Source organism: Delphinapterus leucas, chromosome 11, assembly GCF_059928025.1.
Source record: "Delphinapterus leucas isolate spDelLeu-1000000601 "Yukka" chromosome 11, BTC_Dleu_Yukka2, whole genome shotgun sequence".
Lineage (NCBI taxonomy): Eukaryota > Metazoa > Chordata > Mammalia > Artiodactyla > Monodontidae > Delphinapterus > Delphinapterus leucas.
Window position 1 is genome coordinate 51534514 of NC_143139.1, and position 23964 is coordinate 51558477.

At 35.1% G+C, this 23964-nt stretch overlaps 1 protein-coding gene across 4 annotated transcripts in view; it reads left to right on the top strand.

The window, feature by feature from the left end:
• Positions 1-23964, top strand: part of MSRB3 (methionine sulfoxide reductase B3) — a 196780-nt gene that overhangs the window by 48526 nt on the left and 124290 nt on the right. For 3 of the 4 annotated variants that reach the window (XM_022571612.2, XM_089920971.1, XM_022571614.2), the window contains exon 2: positions 9806-9932. The exons of the other annotated variant lie outside the window; for it this stretch is intronic. In XM_022571612.2, coding sequence (XP_022427320.1) covers positions 9857-9932 — 76 coding nt within the window. In that variant the 5' untranslated portion in view covers positions 9806-9856. The remainder of the gene's footprint in view (positions 1-9805; positions 9933-23964) is intronic. 4 annotated transcript variants of the gene reach the window in all.

The window sequence follows — 23964 nt, forward strand, 5'->3', positions numbered from 1 at the left end:
CTGAATTTGACTAGATGCTTTACAAAACGGGAATCCTGAAAAAAAGATAGCGTTTAATAGAGTTATAATTAACATCAGAAGATGGACTTAATGTCCATAATTCTATTTTATTTAAATTTATTTATTTATTTATTTATGGCTGCATTGGGTCTTTGTTGCTGCACGCGGGCTTTCTCTAGTTGCGGTGAGCAGGGTCTACTCTTCGTTGTGGTGCGCAGGCTCTCATTGCGGTGGCTTCTCTTGTTGTGTCGCGCGGGCTCTAGGCGCGCCGGCTTCAGTAATTGTGGCTCGCAGGCTTCGGTAGCTGTGGCTTGCAGGCTCTAGAGCGCAGGCTCAGTAATTGTGGCACACGGGCTTAGCTGCTTCACGTCATGTGGGATCTTCCTGGACTGGGGTTTGAACCTGTGTCCCCTGCATTGGCAGGCAGATTCTCAACCACTGCGCCACCAGGGAAGCCCCATAATTCTATTTTAATTATACCATTGGTGTACCTTCTTAATGGACACAGTGTAACCCTAGCACTGTCAATATTAGGTACAATTCTTTATGTCCTTTTCTTACTTTTTATGTGAACTGAATAATAAAGAAAACACAGATGCCACAACATGTAGATAAAAAGTTTTAGCCTAATGTTTTCTCCAAATGGCTGTATGACCTTCAATAAGTCTCTTTATCTCAGTTTTGCTATTGACAAAACAAGTGGTTTGGATCAGTTCATCGTTTCTCCCACTTTTTTTCCACTGAGATACACATGATGGATGATATTTCATGAGCAACATCCTCATGTAGTCATACACAGATGATGATCATAGACTGAGGAACAGATGGTCCAAGCTGTGCATTCCTGGTGCTACTTCTACCTCCACCATTTTCTCTTTAATTTTTGGCTGCGTTGGGTCTTTGTTGCTGCGCGCAGGCTTTCTCCCACTCAAGAAGACATTTCAGAAGGAAATGTGACATTATTAAAGAGATAACTCTAATTTCATCCTAGTTGTTTCGTTAAAAACTTTATCCTCAAACTTCAGCATCTAAAGACAATTTTAAACAAATTACTTGTGAAACAGCTTTCAACTAATTATTTTACCTTTGTTGGGTGGTCACTTCATGTTCAAAAATCTATGTATTAGGTGTTAATCAAGATTTTTTTCTGGTTCTAAACTTATTTAATGATACAACTTCTATTATTCTCAATCATTTCCAAAAGTTTGTATTCCTTGATTATTCTACTAGCAGTATATGAATTAATAGTACCATGTACATGATATGGGTTCAATAAATGTGAGAATTTATCAACAAATTAATTTTCCTTTTCTGGAGATAGCACTAATTCACAATTTGTTTTCTTATCCCCTAGCAGACATATACTTTTGTGAATTTCAAGGAGTGGTGCTGAGAAAATTGGGTTGTAGCACTCTGACTGTTACTTTCAGAAATCTGCCATAACTATTCTACTCACTTTGATAAAATAGCTCAAAATTTTGCATTTGCATTTGTCCACAGACTAGATGAAGTAAGAAATGTACTAATTAGCTCTAGAAGTAGTAAGAGGTCTACATACTACTGGTATTATTTTCTAACCATTTGTTTTTTGCTAGACAACATGGGGTAAGTTATAAATGTATTCCTCTGTTCGCCGTTCACTTACTCAATGAGTGCTTATGAAACATTTACTGTGCTTGTTACGGACCAACCGGAGGGCCAGACCAGCAGTTTGCAAAGCATGGACTAAGGACCCCTGGCATCTGAGAGCTTTGCAAGGGATTCACAACGGCAAAACTATTTTCAGACTAATGCTACGACCTTATTTTCCTTTTTCACTGTGTTGACATTTGCGTTGATGTTGCAAAAGCCAAAGCAGGTGAAACTGCTGTTGTCTTAGTGTGAAGCTAGGCAGGGGTAGCAAACCTTTTTAGCAGTCATTCCATTCTTCACTAACATCCAAACAGGAGAAAAGGCTATTTTTACTTAAGAATGTCCTTGATGAAGTAAGATTTATATTAATTTTATTAACTCTAGATCTTAAGTGCATATCTTTTTATTATTCTGTGTGAAGAAACAAGAAATACACTTTTTTTTTTTTTTTTTTTTGTGGTACGCGGGCCTCTCACTGTTGTGGCCTCTCCCATTGCGGAGCACAGGCTCTGGACGCACAGGCTCAGAGGCCATGGCTCACGGGCCCAGCCGCTCCGCGGCATGTGGGATCTTCCTGGACCGGGGCACGAACCCGTGTCCCCTACATCGGCAGGCGGACTCTCAACCGCTGCGCCACCAGGGAAGCCCAAGAAATACACTTTTATAAAGAACTTCCGCATCGCAAAGTACAGTGGCCGTCTCCAGGAAAAGCACTGGTGCACTTGTTTGAATCACCATTTCACTTGACAGAATGACCGACAGACAAATGATGGTTATTTAAACTTGGGTATTTGGCAAGTATTTTCTCAAAAATGAATGAAGTGATTCTGTCACTTTAAGGAAAACAACTGACTGTATTGTCGGCAATGATAAAATTCGAGATTTCAAGTTAAAAAATAAAATTTTGGAAGGCTTGTATCTGCCACTGTGAGCTTACAGCTTCTCAACATTTAAAGATTTATCTGATGAAATCAGTGGTGATATTAATGAATATTTTTGATATTGATAATGTAATGTGTCAGCATGTGAAAGATCTGCATAACCCATTGAACCAATGTTTTCCAAACGAACAGTGTGTGATGTTACAAAATCATGCAAAGTTAAAAGATCCAGTCAAAATGTAAGATAGACCAATGAAATTTAATGTAATAGTATGAAAAATTCATTGATAATACATAGTTTTAGATTATCATTGTTGAATTTTGGTGTAATATCAAAGAAGAATGTCTAGAGTTATCTGAAAAAGCTATTAAAATATTCGTCCCTTTTCCAACTACTTATCTGAGTGAGGTGAGATTTCATTCATAAATATACTTCAACCAAAACAACATATCACAACAGATTGAATGCAGAAGCAGAGATGAGAAGCCAGCTGTTTTCTGTTAAGCCAGATATTAAAGAGACTTGATTTCCAAAAAAAGTGTAAAACTCTTCTCATTAAATATATATTTTGTTTTGGATAATATAGTTATTTTTCACTGAAAATGTCATTTTTGTAATATGTATTGTTATTTTTATTTTTGTTATTCTTAATGGAATAAGCAAGTGTTTTAAAAATTACTCAGCTTTAGTTCTAAAATAGTAAATATTGATGGGTATAACCACATAAACGAAAAGCATTTGGGGTCCTTGATAACTTTTTTAGGAGTGTAAAGAGATCCTAAGATCAAAAAGTTTAAAAAATGGCTAACCCTGGAGATATTGAAGAAAATGTTCCTCTTTATGCAACTTTTCTTCAGTTCCCAACCCCCCATATCCCTGCCACTCCCTCTCCCAAAGCTGGAGGCAATTCTCCTTCCCCTGAAATTCCATGTACTTTACTTCTACCTCTGTAAAGGCATTGAGTACATATTTTATGTTTCCATCTAAGCTAATATGTTTTTTGACAGCACAGACTATATCTTACATCTTTGCATATTCCTCAGCTCCTAAAACATTGTTTTCCATGTAGTAAGAATTTATACAGGTGAGCTGAGTAAAATTTGGTATCTTAAAATTGTTATCTCTAGGGGCTTCCCTGGCAGGGGAGTGGTTAAGACTTTGCCTTCCAGTGCAAGGGGGTGCAGGTTCGATCCCTGGTTGGGGAGCTAAGATCCCATGCCTTGAGGCCAAAAAACCAAAACATAAAACAGAAACAATATTGTAACAAATTCAATAAAGACTTTAAAAATTGTCCACATCAAAGAATAAATAAAATAAAATGTGTCTATTTAAAAAAAAAAGTGTTATCTCTAAATGGTTTGGAAGATTGAGGATTCTGAGTAGCCAGTGTTCTATTGTTTCTTATAACAAATACAGAAAGATCTCTGCTTAATAAAAGAGATGCCCGATTCTGCAGTTTGGCCAATTGATTTTGAGAAGTAAATGACTGATTGATCATTCATTCAGCAAACATTAGTTGAGCATAAACTGGGTGCCAGGTATAGAACTTTATTGTAGACATTTAAATTAGTGGTTTCCAAATGCTAGTCCATGATGAAGTGTCTTCTTTTCATAAAGAAATGAGAAAAATAGCAACAATGAAATGTTTTCCCACAAAACTTAAATATATTATTCAAAAGTATATGTTCTTTATCTTGAGATTGCTTTCTGAGTTCTTGGTGTTAATATAATTTTCTTTTCTGATATTATGGTGAGATTAGGGTTTGGCACTTTTTGTTTTTATTTTGTCCTTACCTGACAAAATTCAAATTTGTCAACTGTTGGCTGGCCCTTGCAGTTTGGGGGGGACATTTTACTAGCTTGTGGAAAACCACTGATGTAGACATTCTTTTGGCATTTATCGGAAAGGGATTTGACCTTTAGGTGGTTTGACGCTTTAAATCCACTAGCACAATCAGCTCATTTATTCTTGAGCTAATTATCAACTTTGTAAGTTCCCCGCTTCCCTGTTTATATCATCTCTCTTTGGCAGTTGATTGTTCAACTGCAAGGAAAGAAGTGAAAGGAAATAAAAATAAACCCAAACCCAAAAGCTAACAAACTAACATTAGTCAAATTTTGGATGTCAGAGTTCTAGGGGTTAAAAAAGATGGAGAAGTAAAAGTTTTTGACCAAAATAGGGCATTTGAATTATCTAGATCTCAAGTCAGATTGCACTTTCAACTTCCCACCTCTTCACAGAAACTGCTGATTCCTATGAAGGAACCAACTGGTTTTAATTTAGATTCTTACATTTAAGCACCATTAACAGTTGAGATGGCAGAGATAGCAGGGTGGGAAATGATGATCCAGAACACTCATTTCCATAGAATCAGTTATTTATATAGTCATTCTTTCACTCAATAAATGAATGGCTGTTAGGTGCCAGGTATTGGGATACAAAGGTGAAAAAGACACTGTCCCTATGCCTAAGAGGTTTATAATCTAGAAGAGGGAGACAGAGGTGTAAGCAAATCAGTGCCTTGAAAATTGTTGTAGGGGCTATGACATCATGCTTTGTGCCTCACTGGGGACCCAAATGGGAGAAGTTAGGAGTGGTGGGAGTTGGGAGTGGTGAAAGGACAGTAAGGATATGGAATGAGGAAAGATGTGGAGGTGGAAATAGGAAACAGCAGACCTATTTGGGGGAAGTTATGAGTATATTGGTATAGCAGGAGCATGGGGCGGGTTGAAATGTGGAGGTATGGCAAGAGAAAGGGGTGAAGAGTTAGGCAGCAGCTAGATGTAGAACTTTAGTTGCTTTGTTCAGGAATTTGGATGTTATCCAAAGGATTCACCAGAATGTGTTCTGTGGGATGGCGATAGGAAAGGAAGGGGTTTTGTAAGGTCAAAACCATTTGAGAGGCACCAGTTGAGAGAAAGTTAAGCAGGTGCACTTTATTGTAAAGCCTCTCAGACCCTTTATATTGAGTAGCATTTCCATTACTAAATTTGTTTGAAGGGGTATTGCCTGTTTCACAGAACATGGTTTGGGAAACCCTGCAATATGCAATGGGGAATCATTAAAAAGTTTAAGCAGAAAATTATAGACAATTATGTAATCTAATTCTGTTCTCAACACATAGTGTGATACTGCTCATTAGGTATTGTTCAACCCATATTTTTTAACACCAAATAATTTCAAAGTGATGTGCTAGATATTCTGGGAGATTAGAAAGATGTGTAAATTGTGTCTGGCATTAAAAAAAATATTGGTTTTCTATAAATGTTATTCATCGGTGCAATTATTTGAGTCAAAAGCAATACAAAAGTGAAGAAGTTGACGATAAACTTGAGGAACTATAGATTTTCTGGGTGGCTTTTGCTCAGTGCTGATTTCTAGGGGGTGTTTAATGCTAATTCTTTTCCCAAAGATTGTCACCACTTAGAAGAATGTGCTTCTTTTGCCTCTTTTTGGACTTAGGATTGTTTCTGGCCAGGGTCCTCATCCAGGCAGCTCAGGGAGCACAATGGGAAAAAAGCTGCCTAATTGAAACTCAGATTTTTTTGCAGGGGGAGTGGGAGGAGTAGCTGTTGGTTTGTTTGACTCTCAAAAGTACCGTATCATCAACATATTGAAGCTTTGGTAGGTGCAAGTGGACTCAATTGTAGGCATCTTTAGGTTATATATCCTAAAGATGTATCCAAGGCGTTTAGAGAAACGATTTGAAGGTGAAAGGGAAAGAGGAGCTGCATGTGGTGGGACAGAAAGATTAAATCTATCAGCCACATTGTCTATTAGGAGAACATAGAATCAGAGTGTCTAGAGTGGATTGGTAACAACCTCAGGCTTTTCATTGCCAATTGTGTAGTGGTCAAGAGCACTGGTCCTGGAACTATAACAGATGGCTTGGGTTCAAATCTGTTAAATCTTTCCGTCCAGTTACTTAAGGGCTGTGCTACTTACCAGCCGTTAAAATCTTATGTAGATTACTTAACCTCCCTATGCCTCAATCTCTACATCTAAAAATGGGAAAATGATAATATGTACCTTATAAGTTCCTGATGATTAAAAGAGCTAATAAATATGAAGTGCTTAGAACGGTGTCTGCCATATGGCAAGGGTTTCATCGACTATTATCCTGAGGAGATCTTTATCCTACCATGGAAATCAATCCAAGAGTAGTACGTTTTCCGGCCTAAATAGGATTCTATGTTTGCAGAATGGCCTGCTAACCCTAAATAGGATTGGGTATAAATGGACTGTTAGAAATTTCCGATTCATATAATTCTGAAATAAAGCAAATATTTGTATATTTAAATAATAATAAGAGCTAATGTTTGTGAGCATATACAATGTGCCAGGAGTTATTTCAAGCACTTTTTACCAATTAACTTATTTAATTGTTAATTTTGAGTTGAGGAAGCTAAGGCACTGAGAGGGTAAGCAACTTTTCCAAGGTAACACAACTCCTTAGGAGCCGGACAAGGATTCAAACTCAGGTAGTCTGATCTCATAGATCACACCCATCCATTGTGATATATCTTTCATCTAAATGTATTCTGCATTTTAGATTGGTTTGTCAGTGTTTGATTTCATTTATTGCAAACATAAACTAAGAAAAACTAAGTGGGGACTTCCCTGGTGGCCAGTGGTAAAGAATCCGCCTTGCAACGCAGGGGATGCAGGTTCGATCCCTGGTCAGGGAACTAAGATCCCACAATGCCGCGGGGCAGCTGAGCCCGTGTGCCACAGCTGTTGAGCTCACGCGCCTCAACTAGAGAGCCTGCGTGCCACAGCTACAGAGCCCATGTGCCCTGGAGCTCGTGCACCACAACGAAAGATCCCGCATGCCTCAACAAAGATCCTGCGAGCCGCAACTAAGACCCTATGCAGCCAAAAATAAAATAAAAAATAAATAAATTTTTTTTTAAAAAAAAAGAAAGAAAAACTAAGTGGAAGAACATTAGTTAAAAATTAAATTTGTTAAAAAAAATTAAATTTGTTAAATCATTTCAGCATAAAAATATTCATTTTTCTGTTCTAAAGAACAGTTGCTCCTGGTGTCACATGTTAGAGCCATATTAACTATGATTCTTTTGTGGAATATAACTATGAGTTTGATTTCACCAAGGCATCCAGATGCATGCATCCATTCTTTAGAACTGTTTTTCACTTTCCACCTCAGCTACATTTTTTCAGGGTAGTGTGTACGTAATGTCACTTTATGTGCATTTTTGCAAAATTAGCTACTTTTTCAGTTATCCTTGCAAACATTAAAATAATTAGGGTTATATCAAATCCTAACCTATGAAATGCATGCTTTGTAGGATTTGACAATGGAGAGCACTGTGATAAATTGTACTTTTGCATTCTTCAGTGTAAAAAAGGTTAGATAGCTCTAAAAGTAAACACATTGTTGCTCTACTTTGTTGGTGCTAATGTAGCTGGGTTCACTTTTAAAGAAAACTGGGCAAAACTAATTTGCCACTAGATGGAGCCCTGGCTATTTGGGTAGAAATAAATGCAACTGGCAGAACATTAAATCACTCCGTCATATCATGCTGGAGGGCCCCCTGGTATTTGAGGCCCTCAGCTTTTCATTGTAGAATGCATCTTTGTTCTTTGCCTGACCTGCAGAGTGACATCACTCCCTTTCTTCCTGTGCGCCGGCTTTGACACAAGCCAGATGGCCGTGGCCATCGGTAGGCGCGCAGGCCGCCTGGTACAGCAGTTGATGAAACAGGATAGGAAGACGTTTTATAGTCAGCTGCAGGAGCACAATGAGGCTGCAGCTTTGCTAAGTAATTACATTTACCGTGCGTACTTTATTCCTCACAGAGAAGGTCACAAGGAAAAAAATACATTTTTATTTATAGTGTTGTGAGGTATAGACCTTTGATCTTTTATTAGTCAGTAGTCTGCTCCAAAGGAATGCTCTCTTTTCCCTGCTCTGCAGTCACTCGTGAAAAATGACATGTTTATTTATGTTTAATGGTTCTTTCAGGCTGTGCATTGTGATACTTACCTTCCCTCTTCCTCCCTTTTGTCTCCAGTTAGTAACACAAAAATGTTTTAGTTTTGTAGTGAGTTTAGTTTGGAGAAATCAGAGTTCAGGCATGTTAATACAAGCAGATTTGTGTCAGATATACTCCAGAATGATTTGGTAAAATATATTACTGTTTATTATGTGTTTGTTCTTCGAGGAGGTCAGAAGACACCAGGAACAGACTTTTATTTTTGGGGGGTGGGGTGAGGGATGAGGGTCAGGAAATGAACGAGACGTTAAATTTATATCCATTTTTGGACACTTAGTAGTTAAGGTCACTTATAATGCTAATTCAAAATAAAATATTAGAAGTTACTGTTAATTTAGTATCTTCCACCTTCATTAGAAGTTAATCTTTACCAACTGAAAGATTGTACAAAACTTTAAAGAAAATCCTAGTTGAACTTTTCTTTAAAGTTTAACATTCACACAGTTTTGAGATCCTTCCACATGATTCATTTCCAAAAGCTTTAAAAAATATTTTTACCCTTTTTAAGGCTAGATTTTGAACATTATTTACAGAATTGATCTAGAAATTATAAATCATAAAATCAAATGAAAATTCATGGTTGATATGCCTTCTTCAAACTTAACACTATTTATAAAGTGAAGCCTCCTAGTTGTCCTTAGGTTATTTGACTCTATTTTTTTAAAATATGAAACTCTAACAAAAGAAATCTCTTAATCTTACAGTATTTTGCAGTCTTCTCCAGGGAGGGAGATTTGCAAATAATTGCTGGAAGAAGGCAGCGTGGTATGAGGAGAGAGCGGGACTTTGTAGTTGTATAGAACAAGGTTTTCTAATTTTTTTTCCACTGGCTATTTGCTTTGTGCCCTTGGACCTTTGAGCCTTGGCTTCCTCACATGTGTATTGGGTGATAAAACCTACCTTCTAGCTTTATTGTAAGAATTAAATGACGTAATATATTTATATTTGGCCCTAGACAGTTCCTGTCACTTGTTAGGAACTCAGTAAATGTTAATTCCTTTCAACTGTTTTAAACTTCGTCTCTTTTCTCAACCTCTTGCAAAATGTGTTCACAGATTACACTGCTATTATATAGTGTGTATTTTATTCATAAGATATAAATAAGCCTGGGTTGAAAGTAAGCCCACCATATGAAAAATAGGCATTTGAAATTTATTAGCACTGTGTGTGTGTTCAGTTCCAGATAAAACCGTAACCATCAATTGTGCAGTGAATGTGTTTAACATTTGTGATGTTTTAATTTGTTTTTGTTTTCTTTTTTTGTCTTACTCAGCTCTTGCCCCTGTTCTTTGCCTCTCGTTTTGTTGGTGAAGATATCACAGTGATGTCTGCATTCAACCTGCTGCGTTTGGTGACAAAGAGCCAGCCAGTAGCCCTGCGAGCCTGTGGGCTTCCCTCAGGTTGCTGCTTCTTGTACTATACTTAGTAAGGGCACTGGTCCGGGTGGGGGAGTGTTTCTGCTGCAGGAAATGATACACCATAATGCTTTGCTGAATTTCGTTTTCTTTTACTTGGGCCCTAATTTGAAGCCGGAAATTGGTTATAAATCACCACTCTACTTTGAGTAACATTCATTTCCACAGTCCTTACAACCCCTGGAAACATTGTCCAGTTTCCTTGCTCAGTATATAATTGTCACTAATATTTCATGATATCTTCTCGTTCTTTAACGCACACTACAATCTGAAAATCGTAATGTTCATAAGAGGCTGGCAGCCTTGATAAGAAACTGCTCCAAATCACACAAAATAGAACATTCATCTCGTTAAAGGATAATGAAAATGCTTTTCATTCCACTTGTGGTCATTCCTTTAGAAAGAAAAAATTAAAACGAGCAACTTTAGTGTAATAAAGTTAGTTATTATAAAGAAAACATGTTATATTTAACAATGACCAAATAAAGAGAACTAATATAGCATGTGTTTACTGGTTCTTAAATTAGAGCCACCACCCTTTTTAAAAATGGGAGTTTAAGCATTTAAACAACTGAGACATAAAAGTCCAAAATTTTATTATGTGCTTATTTCATGTTTAATATTTTAATTTTATTATGAAAATCACTATGGCCAGATATAGTCTGTGAACATTATTGTCAATATTATTTATATTTTCTTTTAGTATACGTATCTCTATACTGTATAAAGAATTTAATTCCAACTCATTAAATATTCATTGAATATTAACTATGAGTGCCAGACATTGTGTGAAGCAGTGAGGATACAATGATAAACAAGATCAAGCCAATTTCTTTAACAAGCACAAGATGGAGTTGGAACTGTGTGAAGACCATTGAACCATATGGTGATGATAAGACTAGACTAAAAGTATTTATGCCTGGGATGTTAGGGGAATCCAGAGGATGCTTCTAGCTCTTTGCTTAGGGGAAGAGATTTTGGAAGGGAGGGAAGGTCTCTGAAGTTTAAGGAGGGCTTCATGGAGGATATAGTGCTTGAGTTGAATTTCAAACTATGAGCAAGAGTTAGCCAGATGTCCAAGGAGAGGGAAGGACATTTCTAATATATGAAGTAGTGTGGGAAAAACATGAAGACCTGAAAGAGCAAGGTATGTTCAGAGAAATGCAGGTTACTTAATATGGCTAGCTTGGGTAGGTGAGGGCAAGTAGAAGAGGTAAGGAAGGTAGCCAAATCATGAAGTGCCTTATATGCCTTATATTTTAAAAAATTTAAGTCTTGGGGAAGGGAGGAAGGGGGAGTAAAATGACTTGATTTGCATTTTATAAGGATTATTGATTTAGTATGATGGAAGGTTCAGTGCTAGTTCCAGATATTTCTATGAGAAGGTGGAGATGGCAACTTAATTAAAAGGCTTAATTAGAAGGATAAGGCTTTTGTCTTGAAGCCGTACTTGAATAGTAAATGCGCTATTTTTTAAAAAAAATAGATTTTATGTCTATTTGTGGTGACTTGAGAGGCCAATGAAGCTTAATGCATGGGGTCCACAACCACTCTTCCTGACACTTTCGCTTCCCCTACCCCGCCATGCCCCTGCATGCCACCATTGAGTATGCTGGAGGAGCTTGAGGCTGGAGGGACTCATGAGGTACTGAGAGCCTTAACAATGATCATTACAGTAGGTTTGGGAAGAAGGGGATAGATAAGAGAGAAATTCAAGTTGTAGGACTGACAAGGTTTATTTGTTGAATTGTATGTAAGCTTGAGGGAGAGCATCAACCAATGTAGTTCCTGTGCCATGTGGAACTTTTCCATAACGATATACTACATATAATAATTGTAGTATGAAAGTTATTTAACTGATACATAACCATGTTTTCCACTGGAAAAAAAAAAAACCCAAGATATGAGAGCACTAGCATAGTTCTTGTAACATGAGTTTGTCATACACCAAGGAGGCTAAGTATTTACAGAAGCTTATTAATTAACATGGTATCCCTCGATATATGACAACTGTGGGATTAAAGTGTTTCACAATGAAATTGTTTAATCAAAATATGTGTCTTTAAATTTTGATATCAAATGATTCAAAGATAAATTCAACAAAGCTGGTAATGTTTAAGAAGTAACCATTATAGTACAATGCTTGAGCACACAAATTCTGGAATCTGACTGGATCTGAATTCCAGCTTTGCCACTTAACTGGCTGTGTGCCTTGGCTTCCTTGTTTGTAAAATGGGGATAATAATAGTACTTACCTGAAAGGGCTGCTGTGAGAATGAAATAGGTTAGGATGTGGAAAGCACTTAGAACAGTGGCTGGCATGTAGTAAGCACTATATATAAATGTTCACTAGTTCACTGTAGACATCTGTATCAATATACATACATATATATTTTGTATTTTTCTAGTACAATAGACTTTTAAAAACATTTAAATATGTCCCATCTTTCATTTAACTATTTTTACTTTAATCGGAACCACAAATGCACTTTATGTTTGAGAAATAACCATCTCAATCTGTTGTTTTGATCTCTTTATTTTACTTATACATCCTGCTGAACCAGATTCAAGTCCTATAAACATACAACACATTTCTTTTATTCTTACTATCCAGTACTGATGGAAGCTCAGAGAGACTCGGTCTTTCTTACTTAGGGCTTGTAAACCCATTTTATTTTGATAAATGATTTGACTAAAATAGTATTCCATAATTTCTTAGCCATTCAAGCACCCGGTATTTTTTAAAGTGTTATGAGACTCAGTTTTCCAGTGTCCACGTATTTTATAACTTTGATGTTAGCAAAATCTTTGTTACCATCTATTTCTCTGACAGAATTTTACTCTTAGAAACATAAATATGTTGAAGAAATTGCTAAGTTTAACAATAATGTGAAACAAACTATTTAAATTTTGAAAAATAGAAATGAAATGGAAATGGAAATTCTGGTCTTTATCACTTTATACAAGTAGAAAGGGAAGAGGTCAAAATTGGAGATATAGGAAATTAAGGTAAAAGTTTGACGTCTTGCTTTAATTTACTGTTCCCTGGTCAAAACCCTTTTCAACAAAAATCTCTGTAAATCAAAAAGATTTCTGCTCCCTAGCCAGTACCCTACTAATTGTAGTTTTTATTCAATATGAAATAATTCCAGAACTGAAAAATAATTGGAACAGGCTCTTAAAGTTGATTATAACTGGATTGACCTATATGAAGGCCATATTCCAGAAGGCTGACCTATCATTTTTCAGCTTCGACTTCCTTTTCTTCTTATTTTTAAATAAGGCATAATTTCAATTTAGAGCTTATTAAGTGCATCTGAGTTATGGTTTGCTCATGTTTGTAATTAAAGGTAATTTTTTTTTCTCTCAGAGCTCTTCTTAATTTCCTATAGCAGTTTCTTTTATGTATTAAAAAGAGCACTGGAATAGGAGTCAGAAAACTAACCACAGCTTTGTCATTAACTTGTGAGACCTTGAACGTATCAGTAAACCTCTCCAGATCTCAGTCTCTTTATTTTTCAAATGAGGAATTTAAATTAGATAATCTATTCAGTTCTGAAATTCTGTGATTTTATGAACTGTCATTGTTTTTACTTTGGCTTTGGGTTAGTCAAATCTTAAAACTCAGTACTAATTAATGGCTGGGAATTTATAGAAAAATCTGCTTGGTTGTGGTGGGAGGACAGAAATATTTTCCATGTTTAAACATTAGAATTCCTTGCATCTAAATCAAGACTGAAGCATTATCTTAGGAGGGATTAGAAAGCACAATTTTATACATAGTTTCACTGCTTGATAGAAATGAAGTCTAATTGTAGGTTAGACTAGATATCATGGTAGCTTTCAGCCAAGTGAGAGTATTTGTCTAAATAGTACTAATTACAGTGATAAATTGTGCTTTTCTCTAACATCATACACATAATATGTGCTTGTTACTCTTGACTTTAGTGGCATATTTAACAGTCTCCATGAATTGAAGAGCCACTCGGCAGTTTATGCAGCTTGTAAAGATATTATGTCATAATATTCCAATGCAGAAATTAGAAGTCTTAAAGACAGAAATTTTGCAAATGGTGTTTGCAAGTCATAGGCTATCATCTGTGTAAGTACAGCTCTCTAAGAATCAGGGGCTTGTGGCTCCAGAGCTTAGCACAGTGCCTGGCACTTAATAAATATTTGTTAAATGAATGAATAAACATTTGGAAAGTTTACATGTAGGTGAAGTGATAGCTATAACAGACAGTACAAATTTATTTGAGGCTCTTTTGGGTCTCAAATAAATCTAATGAGGACGTTAAATTAAAGTTCATAGTTTGGTTGCCTTTTGAATATATTGTAAAAAAACTTTCTCTTTTCTCACTTTATTGCATTAATACAATATGGTAGATTTCTCAGGTATAAATCACATTGTAGCTAAACAAATAACAACAACAGCACACACAAAAAATGGTAACACAGATTCAAAGTATATTATCCAAACTTGCTTTTACTTTTTCTCTCAAACAATTTGAGTTTTGGTGATAAACTGTTTGAGGAAGGGAATAAGTACATATTACACTTACCATGAGAACTAAGAACTCTGGTTCTTTTGATTGATTTTCTCTGGAGCAAATTAATATTGTTTGCTGTGCTTTAAGTTCTGCATTTGTAAAGAGGAAATACAGATAAGCACCAGAGCAATATCCATAAACAAGGAATACTACTATTCAAGTTTGAGCTGGCAATATTTCATTAATAGCATCTGACATTGTATTTACCTTAAAAAAAATTGAAGTCATTGGTGTGTTGTTCACTTACTGAATAGATTGGCTTTCTATATTAGTTTTAATTTTTAACCATTTTGCGTCCTGAAAACACGAACCATTTCCATGTTTTTTTGTGGGTTTTTTTGATAAAAGTTATGGCTTTTCTCCTCCAGAAAATACATATGTGCACCTATACAATTTTTCATATAATTTCAAGATTTTTTATTAGATATTCTGATACTCATAAGAGAGGTCTCTTTGACCACAGATTCAGAGCCTGCCTTCTAAACACAAAACAATATAAAAACTCTAGTCAGAATGTATAATTTCCGATTTCTGTATTGATATCACCAATGAAATTCTCTCCCATGAGTTCAGTTTAATGCCTTCTATTCTCCAACTTCACCATTCTTACATGTTCATCTTACCTAACTTATTTATTTATATTGAAAGTGCTTTGGGGGAGTTTTTTTTTTAAGAAACAAATGGTTTTTTTAAAACAATAGACATTCAAATTTCAACTCCCCTAATTCACAAAATAATTTGCAATTAATTGATTGAACGGTATCTACTTTTCCCAGTAGATGGCACTAGATTTACATTCTTTTACCGCATGAAAGGTTATTGATATCATTAGCACATAGGTGCATTGTGAAAACTTAAAAGTATGTAAAGAATATTCAGTTAAGAACACATGGATTTACAACCACAAATTTTTCTGCTTAGATGATGTTCAAACAGTATTTGTAGAGTGCAAAACCTTTTTCCATTTTCAACAGGATTCCAACTCCCTTGTGCTTGGACATCTCATCGAAATTGTCTATCATGTGTAGACTTTCTATAAACTAAAACACGTTTTCATAAATTAACTTATCTTGTATCCAAATAGCTGATTTAACAGTAATTTATAGTTTTATATGTAGCTAAATTTTCTTCAGCAGACCACCCAAGAATTAAAGAAAATTTCACATTTTGTTTTGCTATGTTTTGAATTTTTATAGAATCTTGAAAATGCTATGAGTTTAACATGTTGACTGTTAAGCATGAATCTTTTTCTGCATGAATAAAAATATTTTTGGAAGCTAAGAAAAATTATGTGTAAAATGTTGATTAATGAGTACTCTAATGCAGCTATATTCTTTCCTAAAACAAAATGTTTTAGTAGCTCCGTGATATAACAAAGTATTAGTTAGTGCTGAAAAGTTGCTGTACAGCATATGATTATTAGATGAGTTTTAAAAGTCGTTTGTGCACAAGGCTAAATTGCTATAGAATGATGAATACATCTGTATGAATAAGGTGTTGGGCATATGGTTTGTTAAATGTGGATTTTGTTAATTTTTTCTTAAATATAGAATAAATTCTTCACATACATTAATAATTATAAAATACATAGCAAAATCTAGTAGCAACAGAGATAAAATGGGCATGAACAAAAAATAAATTTTAATTTTGTTTGAGAAATTCTCTAATTAACGACTAAAGAATATAAAATATTATCAGTTCTGAAAACAAATGATAATTCTACAGAGTTAGTTTATCTAGACAATATGCACTTTTGGGGAATCATATAGGTAGAATTATTAGAAGTTTATTTATCTCAACATGTTCACAGTAATTTACCTGACAGATCATAGAAGGATTTATTAAAACGAGCCATCTTTTGCTCTTAACAAACACGTGTTTAATGAAGGAGTGGAACGTGAATGAGAGTTCACAAAGAGTCGCTAATATTGAGGCTAAATACTTGATGAATATTCATTGTCAGTCTTTTCTAGCTTATAGCTTCATCCCAAACATTTTATTTAGAGACTGAATTTCTTATGGCCGCTTTTGCTAGATACATTTAATTTAAAATGCTTTGAATAGATTTCACCGAGATGCAGTGGCAAATTATTTCTAATTATTTTTGTGTCTTTGCATTTGAAATCAACCATCTGAAAATTTAAAATCCCCATTTTATTTATTTTAATTACCTCGTTCTTCTCTCTCTTTTTTACATTTAGTATATTTGCACTTGTATTAGTCACTTAAAAATGCATGTTATAAAAATATACCATGGGGACTTCCCTAGGGGTCCAGTGGTTAAGACTCCATGCTTCCACTGTAGGGGGTGCAGGTTCAATCCCTGGTCGGAAAACTAAGATCCTGTATGCTGTGTGCACAGTCAAAATACGTGTGTGTGTGTGTGTGTGTGTGTGTGTATATATATACGTATATATATACACACACACACACACACACACCATGTGATGACAAAGATATACGTTATTTAGGTGATTTTTAAGAGCTACACATTTATAGAATTTAAATTTACTCAGTTACTACTATGGTAAGCATTTCCTTCAACACTAGATATATTTATTGTATTCAACCACGTAATTGCAAGTGAAGAATGGACTGCTAATCTAACTCGCTAGATTACTTAAATTTTAAGCAAGCAAAGATAATCTAAAATTCTATAGCTATAGTTTTTAAGATTTTGTTTTGTTACAGAAATGCATGTTCGCTCACAGAATATGCTCTTCATGGCATATTCCATTTTGATTAATAGTTTAATATTTCTTGTGCAAATTTTAAATAACATCACAGCAAGTTTCAGAGCTTGCTGTCCTGTTACTGGTATTGATGAAGAAAGAGACTGGAAGCATAATCTGCATTTACTAGTTTGTTTTTACCACCAACTTGCTTTCTGGCCCCAGAATCTGTTTTGTACCTTTTATTCCTATTCCTCATCTGTAAACTTAGAATGAAATACACTCTTGTCAAATCGTTCACAGATAGATATTACCCTCAAGTGTTAACATTATCTGACATTTCCCAGAAATTTATTCTGTGCAACTTTAATCCCTGTCTGTAAGGGAGAATAAACTGGAAAAATATAAAAAGTCAGGGGTGGAACATCAAATAAGCCTGGGAATGCTGATAGGTTTGATCATCAAAATCTATTTCTATTACAGGAAAACCCTTGGTTCCTGCAAAGTGAGCTACAGAAAGGTAGAGATTTTTTTGTCTGTTTAGTTGACTACTCCGTCTTAGCAACTAGAATTATGTCTATCACATAATAGGTGTTCAATAAGTATTTGTTGAATGAATGAATGGTGATGAACAAGTAGCAGCATCTTATGTATCAGAATAATGCCACGTAGTAAGTAATGTGATCTCTGTTCTTAAGGAATGCACATTCTGAGAAAGATGGCCGCTCTGGGTCCAAATTTTGTTATCTATAGAATGGAGGGAGTTACATACTTCGTGTTTTTATGATTCTATTTACACATTTCCTCCTTTGCTTTACTATTGGAGGAAGGAGTAGAAGAAGTAAGAAGCATCGTGCTTCTTTCTGCCCAGAATGGCTGACTAGCTTCTTGGATTAGGATTTGAAGTAATGACGGTCCTCCTGGAGGATATTGAAGGAACGCGTAGATGTAATTATAATTAGCAGGAGGTAGTAGGAGGGGAGGATGGTGGTGTAGGGGTGAGAACAGGCTGTGGGCACATGGGTTAGTGAAAGATGGGCATGTTAGTGTACAACAAAGCATTGGTTCAAGAGAGAAATATATTGAATGAGAGAATTAAATGAGGAAAGCTGCAAATGAGGAGCTTGCTCTCATTAACCAGGTGTGTGACCAGGTCACATAACTTCTTTGAGCCTTGGTTTCCTCATGAGGGCTTTGGACTAGAAGATCATCAGTTCCCAAATTATGAACACTCATTCTACTAATACCCTGTAAAACTGATCCCGTCATCAAATGGAGAAACTTTGCATACTACCATGTTTTATAAATTCTAAGATGAGCTGTTTTTACATTTCATCATCTTGGTAATGAGGATGCAGCTTAAAAATTATTTTGATAAGAAAGTATTGTGTCATGGTTTGATTGACAACTCTTTTTTACTTTTCTGGTGGAGCATAAAATAATGGTGCGTCAAAATACCACATGTTCAATAATGCACATCAGCATAAGAAAGTCTGTAAGAAGTCTTTATTAGGAAACCCATGTAACCTAGATTTTCCTGATCTGGTTTGACTATAGAAACTTCTCCTCACCCCTCAAGAGGAACTACTTGTGAACATTGTTTTCAGAGCCAGTGTTTCACAGGATATGTTTTGGGGAATGCTGGATTAGGTAATCTCATAGTCTTAAATCCAGAGAATTAATGGAATATTAGTCATAATAAAATATTTGAAAGTGGAACTCTAGAGAGGTAATAAAGGATTCAGAGTAGTAATAAAGAAAAAAATTTAATCCATCATTTATTTTTTTAAATTTCACTGGTTTATTAAGCAAATATTACTGTTGCAGTTTTTAAACTAAATTCTAAGAAACATAGCCAGAGCCATCATTTAGAAAACATCTTTTAGGAAGAAAATTTAAATAGTAATAATTAAAATGGAGAGTTGAATAAATATTTAAATACAACATACACTTATTTAGGGCTTGCTCTTCTTAGGGCACAGTGCGAGGTGCTGGGGATGCAAAGATGACCGAAATTATCCCCCAGTCCCTCAAGGATATATTGAATAATTCAGAAGTCTTATGCCTTTTCTCTAGTTATCTGGCTGATAAAGAAAACTGTAAATTTTTTGAATTTTTTTTTCTCCAGAATCTCTTAGATTTTCTGGAATGTATAGCTAGACTCAGATTTAGCTGTCCACTGAGTGGCAATTGCAGACATATTTTCTGCCCATCGAGCTTAGTTAATTTAGATTTTAAATTGGATTTGGGTGATAATGTAATTTTAGAAATTTACAAAGCTGAGCTCTTAGACAACATAAGTTTTATTTTCTTTCTAACAAAAGCATACTTGATGTTACATGGAAATAAAATTCTGCATGGTAATCTAAGAGGGGGCTCCTTTCCTTCCTTTTTGTGGGTGGTTACCTCTCATCTCCTCAGTCTGTGCTCCCAAGGCGGTGAGGGAGGATGGGAGAGAGAACTATTTTTTGCAAGTCTTTTTGATTGCATGTGAAATGTAGAATGGAAATGAGCCTGTCTGTTTTTAAATTTTTTTTTCTGTACTGGCTATGATGTTCTAGTGAAGACCCATACTGGAAAAAAAATTAAAAACAGGGAACTCTAACTTCGTCAGACATTTCACATGCAATCAGATAGACTTGAAGTTAAGTAACTTTCTCTTCCACTGTTGTCACTTGATGATGGCAGTGCCTTTAAAACTTCTCTTTTTACTCATATGCTTTGCAAGTAAGAAAATGCTTTTTTGGATCAAGACATATTTTAAATATTTCCCTAAACTCTAGTCTTTATGGTCCACATTAATACAAAAGTCATTGCTCTTGTATTTGCATTACGTTTTGAAGTACTGATGAGCACTCTTTAGTTTTATTTGCTACCCTTAGAGAATGCTGATAAAACGACTATCACGCATGTATTCAACAATTAAAAATTTGTAACCCACAAGTAAAAGAAATGTAAAATGTGGTTTCTGTCTTACAGAGTTCATTCAGATGAGTGTATCATCGGATGAATGTAGTGGTAAAGCTCTCTTGTCACCTCTCAAGAAAATCATGCAGCCTTACAGATTACTTAATATCAAAGGCTAGAATTTAAAATCATATTAATAGACTTTAGATACTGTGGCAAATACATTTACTCCCATTGACTTACAGTGAGAAAACATTGGCATATTTCCCCTTTAATTTTAAAACTGCCTTATTTCTCAGCTGCCCAATTTTCCCTCTTCCAAATCAGAATCTACATTTTATCTTGGCTATTTTGCTTTGTTAAATTAGCTAATCCCACCTACATGAAAGACTCTTTGATTACCACCTTGACATTGTACATATCTGACCACACTACATCTATCAGCTTGTCTGGATGGAGTTCTCTCCCCTATTTGAATCTTCTCTGGCCCTGTGACCCTGTAGATGCTGTTTCTGCAAATAATGTGAGTTTTCCATATCCCAATTATAATTGGACCTAGTCAATGTAGATGGGCAAAGTTTAAGAGTGTTAATGTCTTTTTTGTTAACTCTCTTTACACAAAACTTTGCATATATTTTTACTATAAGACTGCACATTGTATTGATTGTTTTTCTTATCTTTTCTGCTACAGTATGTGCTCCCCTAAGGCAGAAACCTTGACTTATTCATTTTTAACTTTCCAGTACACATCACAGTTCTTAATTCACTGTAGATGTTTAATAAATAGTTGTAGAAGGTATGAATTAATATTAGGCTCAACAGTTTATGTCTTCAAAGAATTTATAATCTGGGAAAATAAAGCAGAAACAACTGACGACATTTGAGAATAATTGCAATATATTATATTAGCTCATGTAAATAGTACCCTGCAGGGTAAATACACTAGTACTAAGGATATTCAGATGGAAGATCAGAGTAGGGGTGAATTTATCAGGATATGTAGACTTGGAAGGAAAACTTCCTTGAAAATATTTTCTTAGTTTATCTATTCAAACCTTCAGTATGGAAACCAGAAGGCCAATTTTATCATTCAACTATGCACCACTAAACCATATGGTCTTGTTTAATTCAAGAAGTTTAAAATGGTGTGTTGCCGTGGCATGCTTATACGTCCATTAATGTTAATTAGAACTCTGTGCATGCATCAATAGAATATAACTGAAACTGCTCTGTAGAACTGTCTTATATGAAGTAATAGAAAAACAGCAAGAAGTCATTAAATGTGATTATTACTATGAGAAATAAAGATATGATTTTTCTCACATATAGAAAGGAAAACAAATCCTTACCTTAAAAAGAAACAATTGTCTGCTTTCTGATTCCTAAGATCTAGAGTTTTTGTTTTCCTTTTGTGTTATATTTAGGACTTAGAGGACAGATGAAATTAAACTGAACCTAAATGTAAAAATCAAGAATGTTTTTAAAAAATGGAAACTAAGTTGAGGTACTAATTTTATACTTTCTTTAGTTATGGATGTTCCCTGCTACCACCTGAAGCGGGGAGTTATTGAACTGTCTCCGAAGGGTAAAAACATTGTTTGGCCAAAGGATTTTGCTCTCTAGGCCTATCAAAAATTCATCACCAAAGAATGTCTGTTGAGTATCTTACACATAGCTCCAGGTTGGGAATGATGATCTATAGTCTGAAAGGGATGACATTAAATACATAGAGCAAATTAGCAGAGACCGCATGTCTAATTCTGTGTTCATCGTTCAGCCAAGTACTCTCTGAGAGCTATTTTGAGTATACCACTTGGCTTAAAGGATTTCACTTGGAAGGAAGGAAGGTAATGTCAGACAGTCTGTACTAAGATATGCAATTGTAAATTTCCAGATGTAAAAGCATATTCTTTTTTTGTTGTTTACCTACTCCATTCATATTCAGGTTTTAGTACTTGCGTTGCAATTACTTGTCTCCATCTCTACCACTGGAGTATGAACTTTTCAGTGTATTCATCTCTTGCATTGGCCATTTCCACTGGGTGTTCAGAAAGCTCTCCTTTCCGATAGCAGCATAGTCAACTTCCTCTCCTCCTTAAGGCAGGGCGGTGCTCAAAAGTTACCTCCCTGAGTCTTACCTTGACCACTCTATTTAAGGTTACAGCCCTTACTTCTAGCACTCCCAGTCTTCTTTGCCCTGCTCAGTTTTGCTTTTTTTCCATCCTGTATACTTATCACCTTCTAAGAGGCTATATAGTTTTCTTACTTATTTTCACTGTGTTTTATCTGTCTTCCCCTACCCCTGCTGGAATGGGAGCTCCATGAATGTAGGATCTTTATTTTGTTCACAGATATATCTTAAGTACTTAGAATAATGCCAGCGTATAGTAGGTGCTCAGTAAGTAATATTGAATGAATGAATGAGTATTTTTTAGCACAGTGCCTGGCACTCTGTAAACACTCAACATTTTTGATGACTTAAAAAACCAGTAAGAAAAATGTCAGATCAGTGGTCCTCAAAGAAAGTCCTACAGCCCTAGTTGCATGGAAACCAGAGGACTGAAGCCAGAGTGGCATGGCATCTTAGATTGTATGTTAATCTCAGGAATGTTTTTCCTGTATAGGTCTACGTTGAGAGAAAAAAATCAGAAAAATTGAGCATGCTTCTACAAGCATGGAGCTTTTCTTTCTTGTGCTTTGCATTTTTTTCTTAAAGCCTTTATTAAATTACTAGAGTGCAAAACAAACAAAACACAAGAGAAAAATGGTTCATGGCATATAATTTTATATTCTGTTATAAAAATGGACTAGATTTGGTTTTTATAAATGCCCACTTATTTAGAAATTCCTAACACTACTACATCTGGGATAAAAGTTTCTTTAATTTCCCAGTATGACAGACTAATAACCAACTGAAAATTATAATTTATAGTGAAAATTAAAATACACCATTTTTAAATATAGTAGCAAGATATTTCAACATGAACTTTACTGTTTTAACCTAGTTAATTCAAAGCAAAACAAGATAGTCTTATCTCTTATTCACTTCTTATTTTGGGAAGATATTTAATAGTTTCATTTTTTCTGATCCTAGGACCAAAATTAAAGTTATGGGATCTTTGGATTTTGTTTTGTTTTGATTTTTCGCACTGAAATATAAGATTTATGACTTAAAAGTGCTCTAAGATTTAGTTAACAGATTTGATTTACTTCTAAACAGGACTTTAAAAAGCCTTTCAACGTTTTATAGACTTTGTGAGAATCCCGTTTGAACCTTGTCACTGACCCTATGCTGAAGGAATGAACACAGAGAATACAGACATTGGCTAATAGACAAATGTTTTTACTTTTCTGGATGTACTGTAGTGATTATTACTTTTCTCTCTTATTATCTTAAGTTGTTAGTGATAGTTTTCAAGCTGAAAGTTATTGCATAATTTAAGAAGAAAGAAGAAATTTGTAGCATAATTTTTCCATGGGCATTGCAGTCAGATAGCCTGGGATTTGAGTCAGTATATCTATTTGCTGCTTGTCCTTAGTAAGTTATGTTATAACCTCTCTGAGCCTCAGTTTCTGTATCTGTAAAATGGGTGTGACATTTACCTCCTAGAATTATTGAGAGGATTAAATGTAGTTACGTGAAAGTGCCTAGAAATGTGCCTGACACGTAGTAGGCACTCAAATTTTAATTTTCTTCTCTTCTTTCAATTCTCATTTTAATCATTTTTAAAGATAACTTGTGAGGAAAATACTGTTCTAAGGGAATTATTATGGAAAAATAATTACCAATAAAATATTGCAGCACACTGAAATACCTGATCTGGTTACCTTTTAAAATACAGTTTTAACTTCAGAATTCACTGTAATCAAAATGATAATATAATACTG